The following is a 22,800-nucleotide window of genomic DNA, read 5'->3' on the forward strand; positions in this document are numbered from 1 at the left end:
CAGATGAGACTCGTCAGGCCGTTTCTGCCCCGTGACGTGCCACCGATGGCAAAAAACAAAGAAAGAAAAAGTACGACGACCGGTATCGGGGATCGTGACCACGCGCGCAAAATAGCAGACTGAGCAGGAGACACAGCGCGAACGGGGCACAGATGCGACGGCGCAGGCGCGCTCGCAACCGGGTTGCATTAATTATATTTTAACAATTAGCTGGCGCACTCTGCCGTTGTCTGGTCCGAACATCTTGCTTTGCGTGTAACATAACATAAGTCATAAATAGTAGGTTAATAATAGGTTAAAAAAATGTTAAAATACAACCATGTTAAAAGTTAACAGTATAATTAGAGTCAAGTAAACATATTTTACAATCTAGTTAAATGTATCTAAACATTTAATAGTGTATTCTATTAATATTAAAGTCATTTTTAAAAAGTTCAACGCAGTTGTTTTCAAAAAAATAACAGAATTCCTTATACGGAAGTATAGGATTACCTGCAATATAAATATTTTATTAGATTTGTTGATTATGTGCATTAAATCGTTATTCGACAAACACCTAGAACGCTAGAACTTTTCTTTTTAGGGGAACCCGTGGCAACATAGGCCATTGAGTGTATAGAGTTGTTTGGTAAAGGTTTAGTATTGTTCTATGTTGATAGGATTGTAACACATGTTTGTGTATGTGTGGCAAGGATGTGTAAATGTGTTGCTCAAAACCCGGTGGTCACCTATCCGGGAGCTAGTTTCCGCAGATTGAGCGTACGAATGCGCCACACCAAGAAAAATAGAATAAAAACATATTACACCAGACTGTAATATAAGTACTATCTATAAATAAAATCTCTGAAAATGAAAAAAATTCGACAGTAATTATTTGAAATTCGAGATAATTCGTAGAAATGATACAGTCATACCGCATAAAGCTACGCGGGCAGTAACCGGAAGCGTTCGCAGATAACGACGGCGCCTCAAAGAATGCATCTGATTGGCCATTGTGCTTTGTAAAGGTTATTCAGTATTAAAAAACAAATGAAACTTAAAAAAATTGAATTTTTCATTGGCCGTCTCTTTTTGCCAATTTGCCACCAGCGGACTACTGAATTAAGCGTTTTATGGCATACGCTTTATAATATTAACTAAGTTGGAAACTGGCTGTGTGAAACTTGGAAACTGAAAACCGGCAATTGTATAATAAGGTCTCAAAACGTATGCCCGGTGCTCTTTTGCACGTAAAAAAAATGTAAATTCGAAATCTGTGTTGGAGGGTCTAGCAAGTCATTCATCACAAGTGAAAATCGATTGACGTTCAAATTATCCACTTAATTAGGAAAATGTAAACTACAGCACGTTGCACGTCAGGTAGGAAAATCCACGGATTCCGGATTCCGGATTGAGGAAACGTATTGAGCGTCAGTAAGAGAAAGCTGAGTGTGGTCGAGAGAAAATAGCATTAAGCAAAAATCTATTTATGCACATTAACTATTGTTTAATTGTGGTAATGTAGTATATTAATGTAATTTTGTAATAAACCAACATAATATGGTATGTTTTATTCAAATTTAGGAAAAATACACATTGATTATTAAGACATTGAAAAATTATGTAATAAAAATGTAAATAAAAATGTAATTTATTTAAGGTAAATTAATGATCTGACCATTATTCTTATTGCAAATAATTACAAAATGATCACGGAGATGCCAATATTATGCTTTTGAATGATTAAACGTTGACATTTCAATATGCACAATAATATTAAGAGGACCCTATACCCGCGTCCCGTATATGTTGTCTCCGTCTTACAAGAGAGTAACATATCAAATTTTACGTACAGCAGATCACGTTTAGGTCAGTAGCTTAAAAATTAGAGTGAGCTAACTAAGCTAAACATGATCTGCTGAATGTAAAATTTTATGTGTTCCGCTCTTGTAAGACGGAGACATCACATGCGGGTCACATAGCGTCCTCTTAAGCAATATTTATATTTTAAATCAATAAAAAAAAAACACTAAGCCTGACTGATTTGAAGAAAATACAATTGTAAATGTGATTTAGAAAAATTCGAACCGCATTTGAGTGCAAACCGCTTATTCTCGAGTTTTAAAGGAACAAACTCCGCGAATAGAGAAAAAAGGTCGAAAAGGTGAAAAACAGTATTAAAAAATTTATAATGTGTACAAAAAAGAATTAGTACACAACAGTATCTAATGATTCTAATGCATTATATTTACACGTTTGTGCACATATTTTAAATTTATTGTTATATTATGCTGCGAAGAGAACTAATAAAGCTTCAAATTTTTTTGAAAATGTCGAAGCAACTTATAACTTTTTTAGTTCCAGTGCACCTAGATGAGCTACTTAAGCTTTTAAAAAACACTAAACAAACGAAATTCAAACAAAGGTGCTAAAAAAAGTTTGTCCAATTCGTTGGGAAACACTGCATGAATCATTATCGTCATAAAAATAACGGTTTTGTTATAAAGACGCTTACTGCAATGATTGAGTTCGCCAGCGAAAAATTAGAAGAAAAAACATGAGTTTGTCTTGAATGAAAAAATTTAAATTTTTGATTTTATTTTAATATCAATTGTCTGGGAAAAAATGTTGAGCTCCTTACGCGGTGTATCACAAAATTTTCAATAATAAAACAGAGATTTACAAAAAGCTCGTGAGCAACTTGAAAACACAGATCAATCAATTTAAATCACTAAGAGAAAATTATGAGAGTGTCGTAGAAGATGCCAAATGTTATGAAATAATTTGGGAATTTCAACTAAGTATGAGTCAGCTCGATAATGATTTGCAAAAATACATTTTGATGATATAGATAGAGACCGAATTTAAGAAATATCTGAACACAATTTTAGAATAAAATTTTTCCTTGCTATCGTTAACACTGTATTAAACCAATCGAAAATTTAGTTTCGTAGACTTACAGAATGCAACTAGTAGGTACATTTGATTTTCTTAGACCTCAATAAATTATTGAATCTGAAGAAGCTATGATTGTTAAAGAATCTAATGACTATGAGAATATAGGCCTCAAGAATTCTAGTTGCGGCACTGATCAAATAGATAAGAATAAGAACATTTAAGCGTATATTTCAAGAAAATATTGTGGAGTGAAATACATATACATATCAATGATTATTAATACATTTTACACAAAATGAAATAAAATATGATATATAGTATACGTACTTTCTTCTAGTTTTCCATCTAAAACATAAATTATAAAAATGTAAAATTAGTGTAATATCAACTATATTAAATGGACTAATTTTAAAATATTAGATAATCTTTTTTGTATTGTTTACTTTATAAATTTTATCTAATTTATCTATAAAACCTAATGTTCATCATTTTAAAAGTTATTTGTTTTTGCCAATGAAATATACTAATATTAAATATATATTCATATACTCATGAAAAAAAAAATCAAATACATTTAAAATGCTCATTTAAACTTTAAATAGATAAACCTAACCATTACCAGCTTTCGTTACAAACCGGTTAGCAATTTTAGGCCCTGGTTTAAATGAAACAATTTAAAGCCAATGGAAACATATGATTGAAATATTGATAGGTGCATTTTCAAATCTTGGTTGGTTCTATTTTTTAACAACCCAGAGTCAACATGTTATAGAAGATGAATATGTTTATTTTAAAATTATAGTAACACTCATAACCAATAATGGGTGACTTGTCCTAACTGAACGAAACCTAAAATGATACTTATTACTAGGGCGCGGATTTCAATGCAAAATGCATTTTTTTTTCCTAAATCCTTACGCAATGCTCAGTTTGGCAAAAATACGTTTCAAGTGGTGTAGATTCATGTAATTCAATTTTTATTTTGCATTTTTTTGCATTTTTTGTCGTTTTAACTTCTTTAATGCATTTTTGGTCATTTTCGCTACTTTTAAGGTTATTATTTTCATATTTTCGAAATATGTAGCATTTTTGGAGAGAAATAAAAAAAATTTCAAGACGTATTCAATATTTTTCTTTTACTAAATTATTGAAAACTACACTTTATCGTCTATTTCATATATGAATTGTGGTAAATGATAATAGTCGATGACGAAAACAATAAAACGGACTGTATAGTGTACATAGTGGGACTAGCCACACTATTAATAGTCTCGTCAGTGGATAGAATTTCCGTTTTTCAACGAAATATAATTTTATATCTACATAATATCGTTCTAATCAGCTATTTCTATTATTGCTATCTTCTAAATATTCTATTTTTTTATGTCATTAATTAAATTTTAATAAAATTAAAAAAATGTTGTGCATTTTTTACATCATTTTTCACATTTTTAGTACATTTTTTTACGTCATTAATTGAAATTTTTAGGTCATAATTGCATTTTTTCTAAGGCATTTTTAGGTTTTTTTTAGGGCATTAAAATCCACGCCCTACTTATTACTCAGTGAGTAAGTAATAGTTTGAAAATGATGAAAACAGTTTGGTTTCCAGTTACTAATTAGAAAAAATATCGTTAGAACATCCATACAAAGAATGTATCGAAACTGTGTAAGAATAAAGACCATAAGACAATCATCATCTCTTTCAAAATAAAACTGACAACATAACACCTTCACCCGGAATACAATACAAATTGTAGTTATTAAGTATAATATATTTACAACACGGTTCTGCTATAAAATAATATAAACAACTAAAAATTACAAACACATGATTATTAAGACCTAAACTGAAATTTTACAATAAGTAAATACTAAATAGTAGTTAACAGTTTTTTTAAGAATTAGAATTGAAAATATAGGTCTTCAAAAAATTATCTTCTCAAACCATTTAAACTATATTTGATATAATATCAACATTGGGGTATGAAACTAAATTCACACGATAGATATATCTAACACTATAGACTATAGTAAATACGAATGAAATGAAATTATTAATATAAATAAAAACTACATACCCGTTATGTTATAGTTTGAATCTAGAAAAAAAAATACCCAGTAGGTAGTATTTTAAATGTATAATTATAAATTCTTCATAATATGCTATGATTAAAGAAGCAAATCTAGGTATTTAATTGAACATTTCTCAATAAATTTAGAAAATTTTCAGTGGGAGACCAATTTTGAAATTTAATCGTTGTTTATAGAAATAAAAACAAATCTGAATTTGATCTTATGTGTACAGTAATTTCATTGTTTATTAATAAGTTTTTTAAAGTATTTTATTCTTACCTAACTTTTAATAACATTGTAATCCATTTATAATTACAATTACTTCACAAATTAAAAAAAAAATGATTGTAATATGTTTAGAACTTATCCACTATAATCAAATGCATCAACAATTTTTTGGAATCAAAACATATTTGAGGGACATATTTACAAAATAAAAATTTTGTATATGTGAGATAAAATTGGGTCAGGATAATGTTTGTTCTTATCAAACAAAACAGAAAATGTCATCGGAATTGTAATGAAAAACCGAGTAACGAAAATTAAAATTATAGCTTCACACAATATAGCTGACCTAAGTAGATATACATTCGGGAAACGTCACACTTGCCCATAATTCATAGCCATTATAACATTTAGGTTTTAAATGTTCATTTCCTATGATTTTCAATTGAATAAAAAACAACTTCGAGAAAGAACATATTGTTTACTTAAATTTACTCAGAAATGTTCAAATAAAAATAAATTATTATAAAGGTGAATGAAATAAAAAACTCAGTGAAAGTTTCATACCACTACCTGGAAAATAATAATAAAATATTAATGATAAATAATAATAACCATATTATATTTCTTATATTGTGAAATTGAAAGCCCAGGAAGAAACAAGTAAGTACTGTCAAGTATTAACACAGTATTGTCATAATTTACATATTTTAAATTCAATCATCAATAATCAATAACAACAGTAGCATGATAATAAAGTGATAAAAAAAACAATGATGATATCCAAATATACCTAAAACATATTACAGCATAATAAGGGCATTTGAGTCTTCAATCATCCAAATATAAATCATTTCGTATGCTTGAAATCAAAAGATCCATTTCAAATATATAAAAATTGCTCAGGAGATTATGACAACGTTTGTATCACATCATCAAGCTGTATTGGATCACTTAAGACACGCAATAAGAAACAAATGTTCATGCTGTATAAATTATTGTTGTAACTGCATTATTGTAACACTCATCTTCAACTGGCACATATCCATAAGTTACTGGATTTAAGGGACAGTGTCAATGGGTCTAGACTCAAAAATAAAAATTATTTTTCAGCATTCACTTCAGGACCTCGTCTACCAGAAATACCTGTACCCACACACACCAATGATCTATGCTTGCCTATCGTCCATCATAACCGTTATTACTTTGAATATGCGTGGCTCTGACTCTGTATCAGGTATCTACATATTTACGCTTGTAAACATCAACGCTGTCGCCGTAAATCACCCCCTCCCTCTATTCACCTAGCCACAAAAAGCTGTTATCGCTCAAAGCGTCACCGAGAACAGGCCTCAACAGCTGATCATCGTAGCCACGTAAATACTAACATAATATTTTACAATGTACATTTGTACAATAATTACTATTATTATCATTAGTTATAACTGTAGTTATCCACTTAACACTTTATCAACACTGTGATGGCAAAATAATATTTTTCTTACCATAAGAACTACTCTATAAGCCTTCCCATTATTATTTGTCCAAAGTATTGTCTAACGTAGCATTTAATATTTAAATAACTATCTATCAGTATCATATATTTTTCCACGGAATCTTTCCATCTTGTTCTTGGTCTTAAAAGTGGACGTTTTGTCATATATATTTTCCCCTTCGGAAAATTCTTCAATGCATCTCCATCAGGTCTCCACACATGTCCCAGCCACTTTCGACATTTGCATCTTATATATTATGTGAGTATATTGAGTTTTTCGTATATTCTATACAGCTCTTCATTGTGTCTCATTGTGTCTTTTTGTCATATATTCCTTGGTCGCCTTTATACTTTTCCATATATATTTCTTAAGATGTTTCTCTCCCAGATAGCAAAGTTTTTTACTGTCTTCTTTCCAAAGCTGCTCACGTGCATAGGTTACTATTGGTCAAAAACAATGGAGCTGAAGTACAAAATTAAATGTATGGCAAGGATCTCCGACAACCACCTACTCCACCCCACAACAGTATCAAAAAACCTACTAAGAATACTCCAAAATATTGGTTTTTATATATTTATGTACATAATATAAATATACTTAATTCTTAAATGTATAAATAATAGTTGATATTTGATAATGCTATTAGTTGTTACTGTTCTTACTAATTATTGTATTATTAATTATTATTATGAACTATTTCGTATTTACGGTTCAACGATAACATTAAACATTGATTTAATACCATATACTTTCAATGGGCAATATTACTTAATAATTTGGGATCCTATTCTCGTTAAATTTTTTCTCCTATAGACCCACCCCCCAGCCAAATGTTTATATGAATGGCAGCTGTCATATAAACATGGACATCGGCGCCACTGGTCAAAATAGCTTGTGTACAGAATAATAATTAATTTTCTTGATCACAGTTTCGATCTCAACAACTTGTTGATGATAAAGTAACGTTTATATCCTTTTGATATTCTCGCTTTTATTTTTCTATGCATGTTAATGTTTCTGCTGTTCGTATGAACACCCAAGTATTTGAAATTATCCACCTTTTCAAAACACATAATTTTCACTTTCAGATATGATTAGTCTGCATTTCTTCTAGATAGTACCATAAATTTAGTATTGTCTTAGTTAATATATAAATACGTGTTTCTGCTGGCTTTAATTCGTTTAGAATGTGAAGGGATAACTTCCTTGGGTGTATTTCTTAAGAGAACATGTCATCAGCATAAACTAAAACAGTGAGACAATTATTTCCTTTCGTTGTTCTTCATACGATTCAATTATAAAATGTTTCTAGTCACGAATTCAACAAAGTGAATTATAACACATCATTTTATTTTACAGTTCCAGAAGGTCGGTCAAAACTCTTTGGTTCTTTCCCTTCGGGAGTATGTGTATGTGTTAGTATGCGTATGTACGTTAAGATATACACAAGAAAACTAGAGTTAAGAAAAAAGTTAGATTACTAGCACATTTCAGTTCAAAGCATATTTTGTTGATACAAATTTAAAATGTCATACAAATAAAATCATCAATCTATTCATTTAACTAAACAACATGATATTTACGTACATTCCCTTCCTAGAAAAAAAAAATCATAATGTTACAGTTACTTATGTAAGTTAAAATATAATGTGATGACTTCAAATTTATTTTTGAATTATCATGATTTAAAAATATTCAATAGTAGATTATTTTTATAATCTGGCAACTAATTGTTTTTTATTGAACTATAAAATTTATTTTCCAAAATACAACGGAAACATTAAAATATGTATGCCACTGTAAAATCAGTTAATGTGATCATACTCAACAATTTACAAATATGTTGTCACAAATGATGAATGTTACATTTTTAGGAATGTCTGGAGAGCGCCTCATAATTAACTTATATTTTAATGACCTAAGTGCGTCAAGAATAATTTATCAGGGCTGGACGTTTTAAGATTTTCCTTGGCTAACCCAGAGATATATAGAACAAATCTAGATTGCTAACTGTGATAATATGAGAATCTTCGATCAGCCATTAAAATGAGAACAATCATCAGACCTATTTAATGTTGATATAATGGTTGATAATAAACATAGATGTTTTTTACAAACACAAACTATTTAACGTTATCTCATGAACATGAGCAATTATTAGTCTTGATTAAAATAGTGGCCGGTAGCTTCAACCAATTACACAGGTGCTGTATTGCAGTTAGCAATCTAGTTTTTTCTATACATCAGTGTTCTAAATATTATACTTTTGACGAAGCCCAAATGGAAGACTATGTCAAAACGATAACAGACACTTACAGTACTTGTGGATAAAAATACGAATAAAATAACGAATTTATTAAGACAAGATACAATTTTAATATCGTTCTGAAGGTCTAACTAGATCCCGAGTACTGAACTAGTTAATTGGAAGTATACAAATTTTAAATTAAAATGTTTATTTTTTAGAAATATATTTAGACAAGTAATACATTTATAATGTAGAAAAATTGTGAAGATATGAACGTTACACGTTCCTTCGTTCATTCGTTTCTCTGTTTGTCACGGTTGTTAACACTCTCGCTAGTATTTTTATGAGTTCTAAAGAATATACATTTATATTAATCATATTATCTGAGATGAGCTTCAAAAATTCAACGAGATGCCACGAGCAATTATACCAGTTACACGTTCAAAACTAAGGTAGAGTGTTTAAAATCTCGTGAGTCGGGACTCATAATATACCAGAAACCGCTTATAAATTCTCAAACAAAAAAAGCTTGAATAACTATTTGATTTTTATATGTATTGAACTTTAAACTTTTCAAGTTCTCAATATCGTGAACTAACAGAGAGTCAACAATGCAAGTAATTATTATGTAGCGAGTAAAAAGTTAATCATTTCAAATAATATAGTATGCTATAAATATTAGTTTAGTTAATAGTTGCTAGATTTGGTATGTACAACAATATAATTAATAATAAAACATTTGATATTGGAAAAAGTCAATTTGTATAATTGCATTGAAAAACTATTCAGTAGTAAATGATTCTCCAAAGTATAGCAGAAACTGTGGAAACACGCAGACACTTTACACTATTATATACAAGATACTTGTAAATATAAGCTGTTTATCTAAGTTAGTAAGTAAATAATACTCTGTATTATATACGACAAATTTTAGCAGAATTTGAAGGAAATGTTAGACGTATGTTTATGCTTTTCTTCCAGGGAAATTGGAAAATACGTATCATAAAATATTATTACATCTCGTTATAGCATTTTGTCCGAATCGCAACTCACCTTACGCCTGAGCGAATTATTATAGATTTTGAGTTGGGCGTAATAAACGTAATAAATCGAGTTTCTTATGGTGTCCAGATTCAAGGTTGCTTTTTCATTTATGCCTGTCTGTATGGCGATAAATTCAGCCACTCAAATTACAAAATTGTAAAAAGGAAAATGAACCGACTTCCGAAGAATGTAGAGTGATACTTCATTGGCGTTTTTACCAATTGACGACATTTTTGTCGAAATTAGTCATATTATGCATCCAACATTTTCTCAAGAGTAACTACTTCTTATTTCATACTTTGATAGAACTTATATTAGTGGTAATAAGTAATAACAACACGCACGGTATCCTCCTCCCATTTGGAATGACGAATGTAAACCGTCAAACTATGTCTTATTCTCATCTGACTAATAATTTTAGTGAAGGGTTTAATAGTTCGTCCAATAAATTAGTAGGAACAACAACAAATTGAAGTTTTTGGATATTATGGACAATTGGATGAATGTCGAAATAGACTTCATAAGAGACAAAAATCCTGTACGGCTGGCAATAATAAACTATATTCAATTTATGTGACCGACAACAAATATGGAATTTTCAAGTCCATATATTATACATGTAGTTTTTAAAAAAAAATGTCAATATTATATTTTATATGTCATTATGACATATTTATATTGTATACATTTTAAATTTACTTTAAAACTGATAATATAGGTAACACAATTAAGATTTATAATCATATAATTGATTGTTTCTGTATCTAACCATATACTTTTTATTTTATTTTTTCTATTTTAATAATTGACATTATATATATTTACTACCTACTTAGGTATATACTTTATGTATATAATAATACAAAGCGTCCGCTTTCTGCAATGTACATTTTTACTCGACCTTACACAGAGTCCGCGTTTCGCACTTTCAATCGTTGGACGATTGTAAACTCCCCCGATTTTACTGATATGCAAACTCTCCAGATGGTAAACACTAAACTCTCCTGGGTCTATTCCAATACTACCAGACGGGAATATGTAAACTCTCCCGGGTCTAATTCAGTACTACCTGACGAGAACATGTAATCTCTCACGGGTCTGCAATACTTCAGTTCTACTAAGCTAGGCGAGCATGGAGAATTATGCATATTAGGCTGTTGGTAAGGTTGAGAAACTTGGTTGAGCCATTATAGTCAATAACGTCTTAAACATTTAAATTAAAAATAGGTTGAAGGTAATAAAATATTTAAATATTTAAATTACAAAAACATATTAATGGTAATTAATTGATGATAAATATTCAAAATGATAATCACTATATTTGCAGTGAAACCAATTCATAGCGTAGCAATAACATTTAAAACAACTCAAGAAAGCTTACACATTTACTTCGGGTAAACATTAAGTTGACCTGAGAGAGTTAACCCTTTTAATTCAGGAAAACATAATATTAAAGCGGGGGTGTACACACATTTCCTTCAGGTAAACATAATATTGACCCGGGAGAGTTTACCATCGGGAGACATTACTAGTTTTAAAAATCGGGAGAGTTTACCACCGCCCCAATCGTTGACCTTACAAAGTGACCTAGAACCATTCCACACAAAGAACACGAAGTTCAGAATTTTTGTACTAACATTTTACAAGATTTTATAATGAAACCAAAAATGATACGTAACTGTGTTTCAAACTTGTAGTGATGTTAAATATTTGATACTCATCAAAAAAATTTTTTAACTACCCGCCTCCGTCACAAAAGAGAAAAACCATTTGGCAGATTGATTTACGTCAGTAATGTCTATAAAAATGAATACTTTAAAATATACAATGGATTATGAAATCGTTTCTAGTACACGTACACCTATAATAGTCTATATCATTCTTTATTACCGATTTTTTTTCTTTACTTTATTATGTTTTACAGTCTAAATGGATGGATGAATTTGTTGATTTTACAATAATGTGTGTTGTTTTGTGTGTGTGTGTGTGTGTGTTTAAAGGTATCTAGGTAATATTTGCGGATCAGAAGTATGAAAATGCTAATAGTTTACAATAGATTTGTTAAAAACTAAAAAAACAAATGAAAGAAAACAGGGATTCTTATGCAAAACTAATTTTGAACAAAATATACTTAGTTTTTTTGGAATAATTCAAAAACAAATAAAAAATAGACACCTAAACTAACCATAGAAACTCAAAATTTTCACAAAAAAAAATTGAGGGTCAATTTTAAATGATTTTTTATGTGTGACTCAATTTATAATTTTAATAAATTCTTCAAAATATAACGATCTGAAATTTAAAAGGAGGAAAATACGATCTTATCACACCTATTTAATATTGATATGATAACATGGTTGATAATAAACAGATAATTTTTACAAATTCAAACTATTTAACGTTATCTCATGACATGGGTGATAACAATTATTAGTCTCGATTAAAATGTTGTCCGGTAGCTTCAACTTATAATATTGTTGCTAAGTAATAATAGCTGTCGAATTTTTGATACTTATTTTGTGGTTAGAAATTTATAATATTATCAGTTTTTATAGCTAAGGATTACAAATTTTAAAACGTAGTATCTCATAAGTAGTTTTGGGCTAAATTAGATATTTAAACGAAGAATGGCGATCCTTTAGTTGTTTTTTTTTCGTTTAGAAATATTATAATATATACAGACTGACAAACCGTCTAAGCTCAGAATCGTTTTTCGTATATAATCCTATAATATTATTGAATTACATTTTAACACCATACAACAGCGTCAAACTTATAATAAACTGTACAACTGGATACAATATACACATTTTTTTTCAAAATTTTTTTTTTTTGGCAGAAAATACTTTTATTTTCAACTTTGTAGTTGGTTCCTGGTATAGGAAAGTGTTGGAAAAAAAATCAAAAAATTAAGGGGATCAGCAATTTGAATTACGAAGTATGGACCAACAGTAACCCTACAATTTTAAAATATCATCTTTTAATCGATTTGTTATAGCTCAGGCGTAGGTAGTAATCATTGACATATCTTATTATAGACAATTCAAAATAAAATAATTTTGAAATTGTTGTAGCACCGTAGTAAATTGTATGAATCAATTAATAAAACTCCATTAACAAAAAAAAAAATGAAAATCCATACCATTTTTCATGAATTCTAAAAATTAAGAGAATCAATAAACAATCAATAAAACAGGCAAATACATTTTGTTTTCAAATTAATAAAAATCATTTTTCATATAACACTGCAGATATTTATTAAATATTTTAATACTTAAGCATGCAATCATTTAAATTTTATTGTTTCATAGCTTTAGCTATTTCAAAGCGTTTTTTTAATAGAATTATAAAATAAACAGAATATGAAATTTAATTTGAGGGTCTATATTATTATGAGGAATGTATAGAGCCACGAAAGGAAATAATTAAAAATGATGTTTTCTTTAATATTTACCAAGTGGTGGGTTGTATATTTCTTTATCTTTTAAGGTATCATCTGAAATGTAATTACACTTGTATTATACTTGAATAACACTATATGAACCATTTTTATTTTCTTACAAACTTATTGCATACGATATGTTTAATGCACTAGTAGGCAACAGAAATACTTACATTTTGTAATTTATTAATAAAAAAACTACCATACGAAGCCATATAAAGTTAAACCTATAAGAATATTATCTAGAGAATCCCATAGTAGGTATTTTTAAAATATTTTAATTTAAAGCGAGTTATGAGTATTTTAAGATGTACAATTTAAAGTGAATTGACACTTAAGTTTTTAAACTAACGAAGATAAACTTGATCTACTAAGTTTAACATTTGTCATGTTACGCACTTCAAAGGAGACAACAAAAATTTCCGTTTAACGTCCTCTTAAGAATATTCAAATGAATGATTATAATAATGTCATAATCTCACATATTCTCTGAAAATGATATGTTATTATAACATAATAACTTTCTGTTAATTTGAATTAACTTACTAGTAAACAAAGTATGGTCTCTGAGGAATGCTGTTGAATACAAAAAGGTCTACGTTTATATTGAAATCAATGTCAGTCAAAAATAGTCAAAATGGTCGTTAAGGGCATTCGATACCATGATTTTCTGTTTTGATCAAACACTTGAGCGAAATAGGAATAAATAACTTTTTTAAGAATTTTATGGTGAGAATATCAAGTAGTCGAGCTCAAGTATTCTGGATGAATAATTATTTTATGTTTTTAGAATAGGTGATTTGCAATTAATTAGATGAATTGGTACGACTGGCAAGCAACACGTCTAAAATCGTATGTGTGTTAAATTAAGACAGAAAATCACGGTATTGAATCCCTTTAAGCTCATTAATTCATAATTTAGGAATACCTACTCAATACATTTATCAACATTTTAACTATTATGTAGATACATTAGGTAGGTATAATAAATATTTAAAATTACTATTTGTTTGCTAAATATTAGTAAAAAATATTACCGATGCAAACCAGCTCAACTAAAAAAAATACATTTTCATTAGTAAACCACATTTTCTCTTTACAATAAATGAAAAAATAGTAATTTAAATATAATAATAAGCTCAAAAAAGTAATAATTGTAATAATTATAATTTTTAGTAGTAACTTTTAGCACACTTCAGCTGGATGCACTAGAATTAGTTTTTATATATTTGATATGTTAGTATATGTAAATATTTCATAAAAATCAAAAAAATATAGATTCTATAAAAAATAGTTTGGTTGAACATTTTGAATATCTACATTATAATATTGTAGGCAGGTTGATTCACCAAGCATACTCACCAATATATATTTTCGTTTAGTTATGAATTAATTCGAATTCCCATTTTTGTATTTTTTAAACATACTCAAACACGATTTTTTTCGAATTCTTCGATTTTCGTACTACTTGTGTTTCTCATTTGAATAACAGATACTTGTATCTCCACAGGACACTCCTTAGGCAGTGCAAAAAATCTCAAGAATTTGAAAATATAATTTTTCACTTTATTCAAAAAATTAAAAATTTTGATTTTAAATAACTGCAATATTAAAGAAAAAAGGGATGTGAGTGAAGTTGCCCCCCCCCCCTCCATGACCAATTTTTTTGAAAGTTGTTTTTATCATTTTGCAAATAATTTGCAAATATTTGCAAATAAATTCCCTCCCAGGAATAAAAAAAATAAGACAGGGGGGCCAACTTCACGCAGCCCCTCTATATTTAGCCAACGGTTTCAAGATACTATCAATAATTTTGCAAATAATTTGAAAACATTTGCAAATTGGTTTTCAGAATTTGCAAATAAATTTCCCACAAGGTACGAAAAATATAAGATGGGGGGAAACTTCACGCCACACCCCCTTTTGAGCTACGAATTGAAATATGCTGTTAACATTTTGCAAATAGCCGCTAACTTATTTATAATTTTGAGTCCAAAAATCATACCAATCATTGGTGTTTATACGTAGGTATAGTTTATAGTAAAGTTTAAAATTATATTATGTAATACACAATTGAAATATACTACTTACAGAAGTATTTTACATAACATATCAGTTTACTATTTAATATAAGTTTAATATAAAATAATAGTTTCTTACTGTTATAGTCTTAACACATGGTAACATTACTATATACACATAAATTAATAATTAATTTTTTTAAATGTATTTATTAATTCGTTTTACTCTATATTTGTATTAACATAACATGGGTTGTTGAATATTATAAACTCATGACCATCAAATAAGAGCTCATATTAATTAATAACAATTTTTATTTTGTTTTGCTAATAAATAGATTATGTTTTTCAGATCTTCAAATTTTATTCTTTTTAAATTTACTTTATTAATATTATTAATAATATATCCAATTAATTCATAACAATGTTTAAAATTACAATATTAAGAAAAGTAGCTACCTAAGTCCTAAAAAAAATTGTTGTTAATTTACTCGTATTTATTTAAAAATACAAGTATTTAAAATTACAAGTATAAGACTGTTTATATTTTTAACAGTAGATATTAGGAGCCTAATTGGTGCCATTAATTTGTTATCAAATTATTTCTATTATATTTCTAGTGTATAATAACTTAGGTAGCCGATACTCAGCTAAAAAATAAATGGATGTTTTTCCATTTTAGATTAAAGTTAGTTGGGTTATTGTGGTATTTGTGGATTCAAATGATTACAGAGTAGTACCAACAAAGTGACTAGTTCAAAATGACACAAATAATCTAAAAAATAGTAGTGTACGGTTTTGTAAATGGCTACTTGGTGGAGAAACCAGTACTTACTGACATTTATGATGCCCTAGATCCAGAACCAATTTCGTTTGAGTATGGTATTAAGATAGTTTGTGGCAAAAGAACATGGTATGTAAAAAAAAATCTATTTAATAATTTACAAAGTTTATATTTATTATTATTTTAAGTATGTATTCATAATGTAGTATGGTTATGGTATCATAATAAATAACCTGTATGTTATATTTTAAAAACTGTAAACACCAATTTTAAAAATTAAATTTATATAAAAATTATTTTATTTTGCTCGTCATTTTTTCTAATATAAGATTAACCAACAACTTGGATAATTTTAAAAATGGTGGCATACACAAGTTGAAAAAGAATCGGAAAAAGATAAGGTTCAATAATTGATGACCGAATGTAACCGTACAACACTTGTTGTATCAGAAAGTGGCAGCGATGAAGGTAATTAATGACTACAATAGTACAATCTATTCCAATTATTAGAATAAGTTACTCAAAAGCTTAGAAAACAATGGGTTGTAACTTGTAATACTTATAACATTAAACATGTTTGAAATTATTGTGTTTAGAATTTTAGTTCCTACAGGGTACTGTATAGCACATTCATTTACATCTGCATTTAAGTTACCAAGTTATGAAAATGCTGTACACTATACAGAGAATAAAACACCTTGAATGAACCAATGCACAATACAACAAAATAAAACATTTCAATCGTTATTATTGGATCAAATGAGGAGGCAATCATTACAAGTGTATCAACTACCATATACATTCAATCAAGTTCAAGTTATCAAGGACCTTAAGATGAACAAGTAATTTTTGAATTTTTATAATTTAAAAGTACACCCTTAACTTAATACATTGAAGTTAAATATCTATAATTCATTTTACACATTTTATACAAATGGTCAATCAAACAATTAAAGCATGTTGCCATGATTTAAATATCAATATAATATATTTAAATTAATAGAGAATACAAGTGCACAGAATGCACCACAACAATTATATGTATTACTCCAAACAAAAACACTTATGGTAACATTATTAAACTTTAAATCAAATATTATGTTAGAAACAATCATTAAAATATTTTTGTTCGTATTTATTATTATGAGATTAAGGTTTTATGAAGATAAAATATATACATTAAACAATGAATATTTGTAAGGCACAAACTGGTCATTAAAATTAAAAAAATGTTATTAAAAAATTGAGCAAGAGTTAATTAAATGCCAAATTCAATGCACAAAAAGTATCAGAATTTCCTGTCTTTTAACTTAATTCTCCTTATAGTTTTCGTGGTTTAAAAGTGTGCCATCCGCCGTGGAAAAACGACTGTGTTTCAACTGTGCTACATCGAAAACTATACCAAGTCCAACAATAATTTTGAAATCATCACTCAGCAATCTCAACGATTTGGAGTTTAGTTTGAAAGAATACAGTGAAGTAAAAAAACTAAATGCACATAACTAAACTGTTTGGGATTTTTAAATTTAACGAGAGATCTAGGAAATCATTTATTTATTGAAACAGATTTAATTACTGAATATCAAGAGTACTCATTGTCTGACAGTTGACAATAACGGTATTGTATATAATTATTTCAAAATAATATATTATTTAATTAATTGTTTTAAATAATTTTTAGATATGTATTATCCGGAGCAGTTTCTTATGGACATAATTATTATGACGTAGCGTATGTACGCCGTGTAAATACATGGGAAAGGCACAATGATTTGGCAAAAAAAAATTTAAAGTACCCCTTGTTCAACAAAAATGAAACCACATGTAATTTTATATCTGAAAGAGTAAAAACAAAAATTGTTATTAATTAATGTGAGCTCTTATTTGATGGCCATAAGTGTATAATATTCAGTAAGCCATGTTATATTCCTTCGAATAAAAAGTAAAAAGAATTAATAAATAAATTTAAAAAAATTTAAAAAAATAAATTATTAATTTGTGTTTATTGTAATATTACCATGTATTAAGACTATGACGGTAAGAAACAATTATTTTATATTAAACTTATATTAAATAGTAGACCGATATATCATATATTATGTAAAATACTTCTGTAAGTAGTATATTTCAATTGTGTATTACATAATATAATTTTAAACTTTACTATAAACTATACCTACGTATAAACACCAATGATTGGTATGATTTTTGGACTCAAAATTATAAATAAGTTAGCGGCTATTTGCAAAATGTTAACAGCATATTTCAATTCGTAGCTCAAAAGGGGGTGTGGCGTGAAGTTTCCCCCCATCTTATATTTTTCGTACCTTGTGGGAAATTTATTTGCAAATTCTGAAAACCAATTTGCAAATGTTTTCAAATTATTTGCAAAATTATTGATAGTATCTTGAAACCGTTGGCTAAATATAGAGGGGCTGCGTGAAGTTGGCCCCCCTGTCTTATTTTTTTTATTCCTGGGAGGGAATTTATTTGCAAATATTTGCAAATTATTTGCAAAATGATAAAAAAAACTTTCAAAAAAATTGGTCATGGAGGGAGGGGGACAACTTCACGCACGTAAAAAAGGGGGTGGTGAGCCTGCTTAGTGAATCACATTGAACACAACAAATATGATGTATGATATTTTATTTTTCTCCACAATTATAAATACAATATAACTGGTATGAACAATAATTGTTAAAATTGATTTCTGTTTCAAAAATACTTCTAAAATATTTAAAAAATACTTCATAAATACATCCCAAATTGAAGAGACTATAATTGTAATCGTTATGAAATAAACCTTAAAAGAAAACATTTTAATTTAATATAAGTGAATGATAAAAATAATGTGAACGTTGAACAATAAAATAAAATGAAACAATGGTCGCTGGTCTCTTTTATAATCGATAACCTCCTAGTAAATAGTGTTCAATGTAAGGTGTTCATTTAGTAAAATCAAACAACCAAAAAAATATATTATTGAACACCGTTTTTTATTGTTACACTTGAGTTTATATGTATTTAATAAACAAAAAAAATGCACAGGAATAATTTGTAGCCTTGTAGGTATTTAAACACATGCCTGAAGTACCACACTTATTATATTATAAACACATGCTTAATTTTATATATTTTTTTTAACTAGTGTTTTTACTCAAATTCAATAAATACTCTTAGGTGTTCTTTTATAATACTACTACGTAAAATAAAACAGCATTATAAATATACATTTTTTTAAACTCAATAAGATATGAAAAGTTTAGTTCATTTGTCTTTTGTATTAACACATTAAGAATACTGAGTAGATTTATTAAAATTGTTAAAATAAAATAACTTAAAATGTTATCCAGTAATTATTATATACTATAACAAGAGTCAAGTCAAATTAATTAAGTTACAAGAATACAATAGAACGACAGATTCCGACAGTGGTTTTTACACAACACATTCGAGTACGAATTTGATACGAATTTCTCATGACATATTGTACGGGTTGAGCCCTTGTTATAACTGATTGATTTTCTTCTTTTTAACTATCAACATATTTTCTTTCCATGATTTTTGATTACTCTATTTCTTTATTGGTCTCTAACTAGTTTCAAACAATAATTGTATGGTAACCTGCTCCCTATTAATAAATAATAATAATATAAAAAACACAACCATAAATCTGCTCGCAAACACACTTTACAGGAAAACTCTCAAGTCTCGCAGACCAACTTGTCTTTCAATAACATTAATTAAACAAGCATAGTTATTCTAATGTTTAGTACCTAATAATAGTTGATGAATTATTTCAAACATCAATAAACTATATTGAATTTATTCAATTACTAATTTCCAAATAATATTTATATTTTAAATTATTATGTGATAATTTTATACAGACTTTTATATATAATCTATGTACAATATGCATATAGGATACCGCCAATAGCTGGCGGTAACTATTACAAAATATAAAGCCAGCATTGCAACAACTGATTAAACTGCCACCATGTTTCCAGATGGCAAAACATTATCTTTAGTTATGCAGAATGCATAAAGAATAAGTCAGAACAATAGTTTTAAAAGGTAAAAAAAAATAATTCTAGAAAAATAATTCATATTTTTTAAAAGAAAAAATTAGTAGGTAGGTACCAAGAATAATACTTATTTATATTATTTTAAATAATATTAACAATATAAACTACAGTTTTCATTTATTCATACATTATTAATTTTTAAAATATATGTACTGCTTAAAATATGTAGATCACATCAAATATCTTGGTATACATATATAATATATATCGTGACATAAATTAAAATAAAATGTAATATTATTGGTTATTACATTTTATTAACTTCTAAACAGACGGCGTTGACTAATGACCATACATTTTATTTACCTTCGACATCTAATTCTATGGTTCTAATCTAAGATTATTTTTGTTACCATGTATTTGGCGGATTTTAAAAAAAAGAGTTTCTAAATGATCTTGAGAACATATTTTATAAGTTGACAGATATTTATATTGGTGATTAGTGATTACTGTTTTTAAGGAGTTCGAAATAGGCAATTTTCAAATTTGCTTACATGCGGGTCTTATAACTGTGTGCTTAGTACCTAAGTGATGATTAGTGTGTGTGACTGTGTGTAAAAGAATTAAGAATTAAGAAATAACGAAGCGTTCCCACAGGCTCTTGTACAAGTCATCTACTCGGCGTTACAATTGTGAACGGTAAACAATAATTTATGTTCATAAATTTGTATGCACTTTTTGTTCATCCTGCCGATCGACCAAATAATGCTATAATATTTTAGTAAACTCATCCGAATTCGTTATAATATCTACTTGAGATTGGTCAGTCCACATTTTAAGATTTCTGAATTAAATTCCGAATAATCAACTTTTGAAAATTCCAAAATTTCAAAATATTCAAACTAAATGTATTGTTGACGGGGGGGTGAAAGTGGGAAAAGTAGACTGACCGATCTCAAGTAGCCATAATAACAAATTCAAATTAGTTCTAAAATGTATTATCTTATTACTAGATTGGTATAATTTTGTGCGGTCAATGTTAACTTTTTAATTCATAAAAGTAAATTTTTTACTTTGGACACCTACCTATATTTAAGTTTTTACATTTTGTAATAATGAAATGGACAAGGGCTGGTCCAATTATAGATTTCCCGTATATATTTGCTGGTGCCGAATAGTTGCTCCAGTCCACCCCTGATATTATACACGAAAAATTAAATTTGTTTTGTTATTATAATTATATAATATACCTAATAACAAAAAGCTTTTGTATTTTAAAATGTATATTATATTATTGAATATAATATTCTTAAAGTGGATTAGAAATAACTATAATCATATAGTGCATACCTATACTTCCTTTTTCTACACAATAGTTAGGTGAGACTGAGCCTCACTTGCCTGATCTGACGAGTCTCCACTGCTGCTGGCTATATTACTATTTACTAATTACTATGCAAATTGAATACCAAATTTCCATTCGAGACTGTATGTCAGTCTAGGATATTTTATATTGTTATTACTTATTAATTATTATTAATACGGTAGTCGGTAAGTTGAATTAATAATATTCTTAAATTATCAGTGATGCTGTAAAAATATTAAATATATTTTTGTAAAATTGAGCTGTTTTGGAATCGAATTATCACAAAATGACCGAAATCGTTATTCTTAGTGTTAAAATTTAATTTTGTCCAAATTTGAACATTAAATGTTTGTAAAAAATAACTGTATTATATATATTTATATTTTTTAATTACCTACGGAAAAAAATGGAATCTTGTTTTAAATGTTCAATCCTTAGCTATCGACAACTATGTCGAATTTTGGTAATTTTTTTTTTTCTGAAAGTCGAGAATTTTTTTCAGATCGTATTAAAGCCCTAATTTTCAATTTACTTTAGGTAGTACTAGAAAAATACGTTTGAAAAACTCAAAAACAACAAACATTGTGCATTATTCAAATTCATATTTATGCTCCTATAATATGAATAATTATAAATTTTTTAATTAAAAAAAAATTAATAAAATTTGACTATTCTACAGGGAGTTTTTCGTGTAACAAATGGTTCTGTACTAAAAACGCTTTTAAGTATAATTTTAAATTTTTGAAAAAGCGGTAATATCAAGAATAAAGAGATTTTATAATTCGCACGTAGAAATTATGAATGTCCAGTAGGTTGTAGCATTGATTATAAATACTAGTATTTATAATCAATGGTTGTAGGTAACATAGTATATAATTTACTTTTAAGTTACAGATGGCTTTTACAAATATTATCTTAAATTGTAGTTGAGTCCGAGCATGCTGGTCAGGTTAGAAATTATTGTCAACAATATTACGGTTTATCATTTATGGCCTTATGGAACTAACGGACGCAACTATGCAAGTAACGACAGTATGAAGGCTCAAGGCTGTCAGATTCCGACTACCCGGCCCGATTTAAACCACGATTTAAGATAGTACTATCTTAAATCGTGATGTGAAATACGTGAACAACAAGAACTCCGAAACGAGATAACGATTTGTCCGGCACAATTTTCGTAGCTAACTTCCGTC

The 22,800-nt window shown here is 28.1% G+C and overlaps 1 protein-coding gene across 1 annotated transcript in view; it reads left to right on the forward strand.

Moving 5' to 3' along the window:
* The window catches only part of LOC111028365 (tigger transposable element-derived protein 4-like), a 9,480-nt gene extending 1,322 nt beyond the window's left edge, over nt 1–8,158 (forward strand). Inside the window, exon 2 of the mRNA XM_022306986.1 lies at nt 8,034–8,158. Within this exon, the coding sequence (XP_022162678.1) occupies nt 8,034–8,158 (125 nt within the window). The remainder of the gene's footprint in view (nt 1–8,033) is intronic.
* Nucleotides 8,159–22,800: the final 14,642 nt, after the last annotated feature.

The sequence above is a fragment of the Myzus persicae genome, unplaced genomic scaffold (assembly GCF_001856785.1).
Source record: "Myzus persicae strain clone G006 unplaced genomic scaffold, MPER_G0061.0, whole genome shotgun sequence".
Taxonomy (NCBI): domain Eukaryota; kingdom Metazoa; phylum Arthropoda; class Insecta; order Hemiptera; family Aphididae; genus Myzus; species Myzus persicae.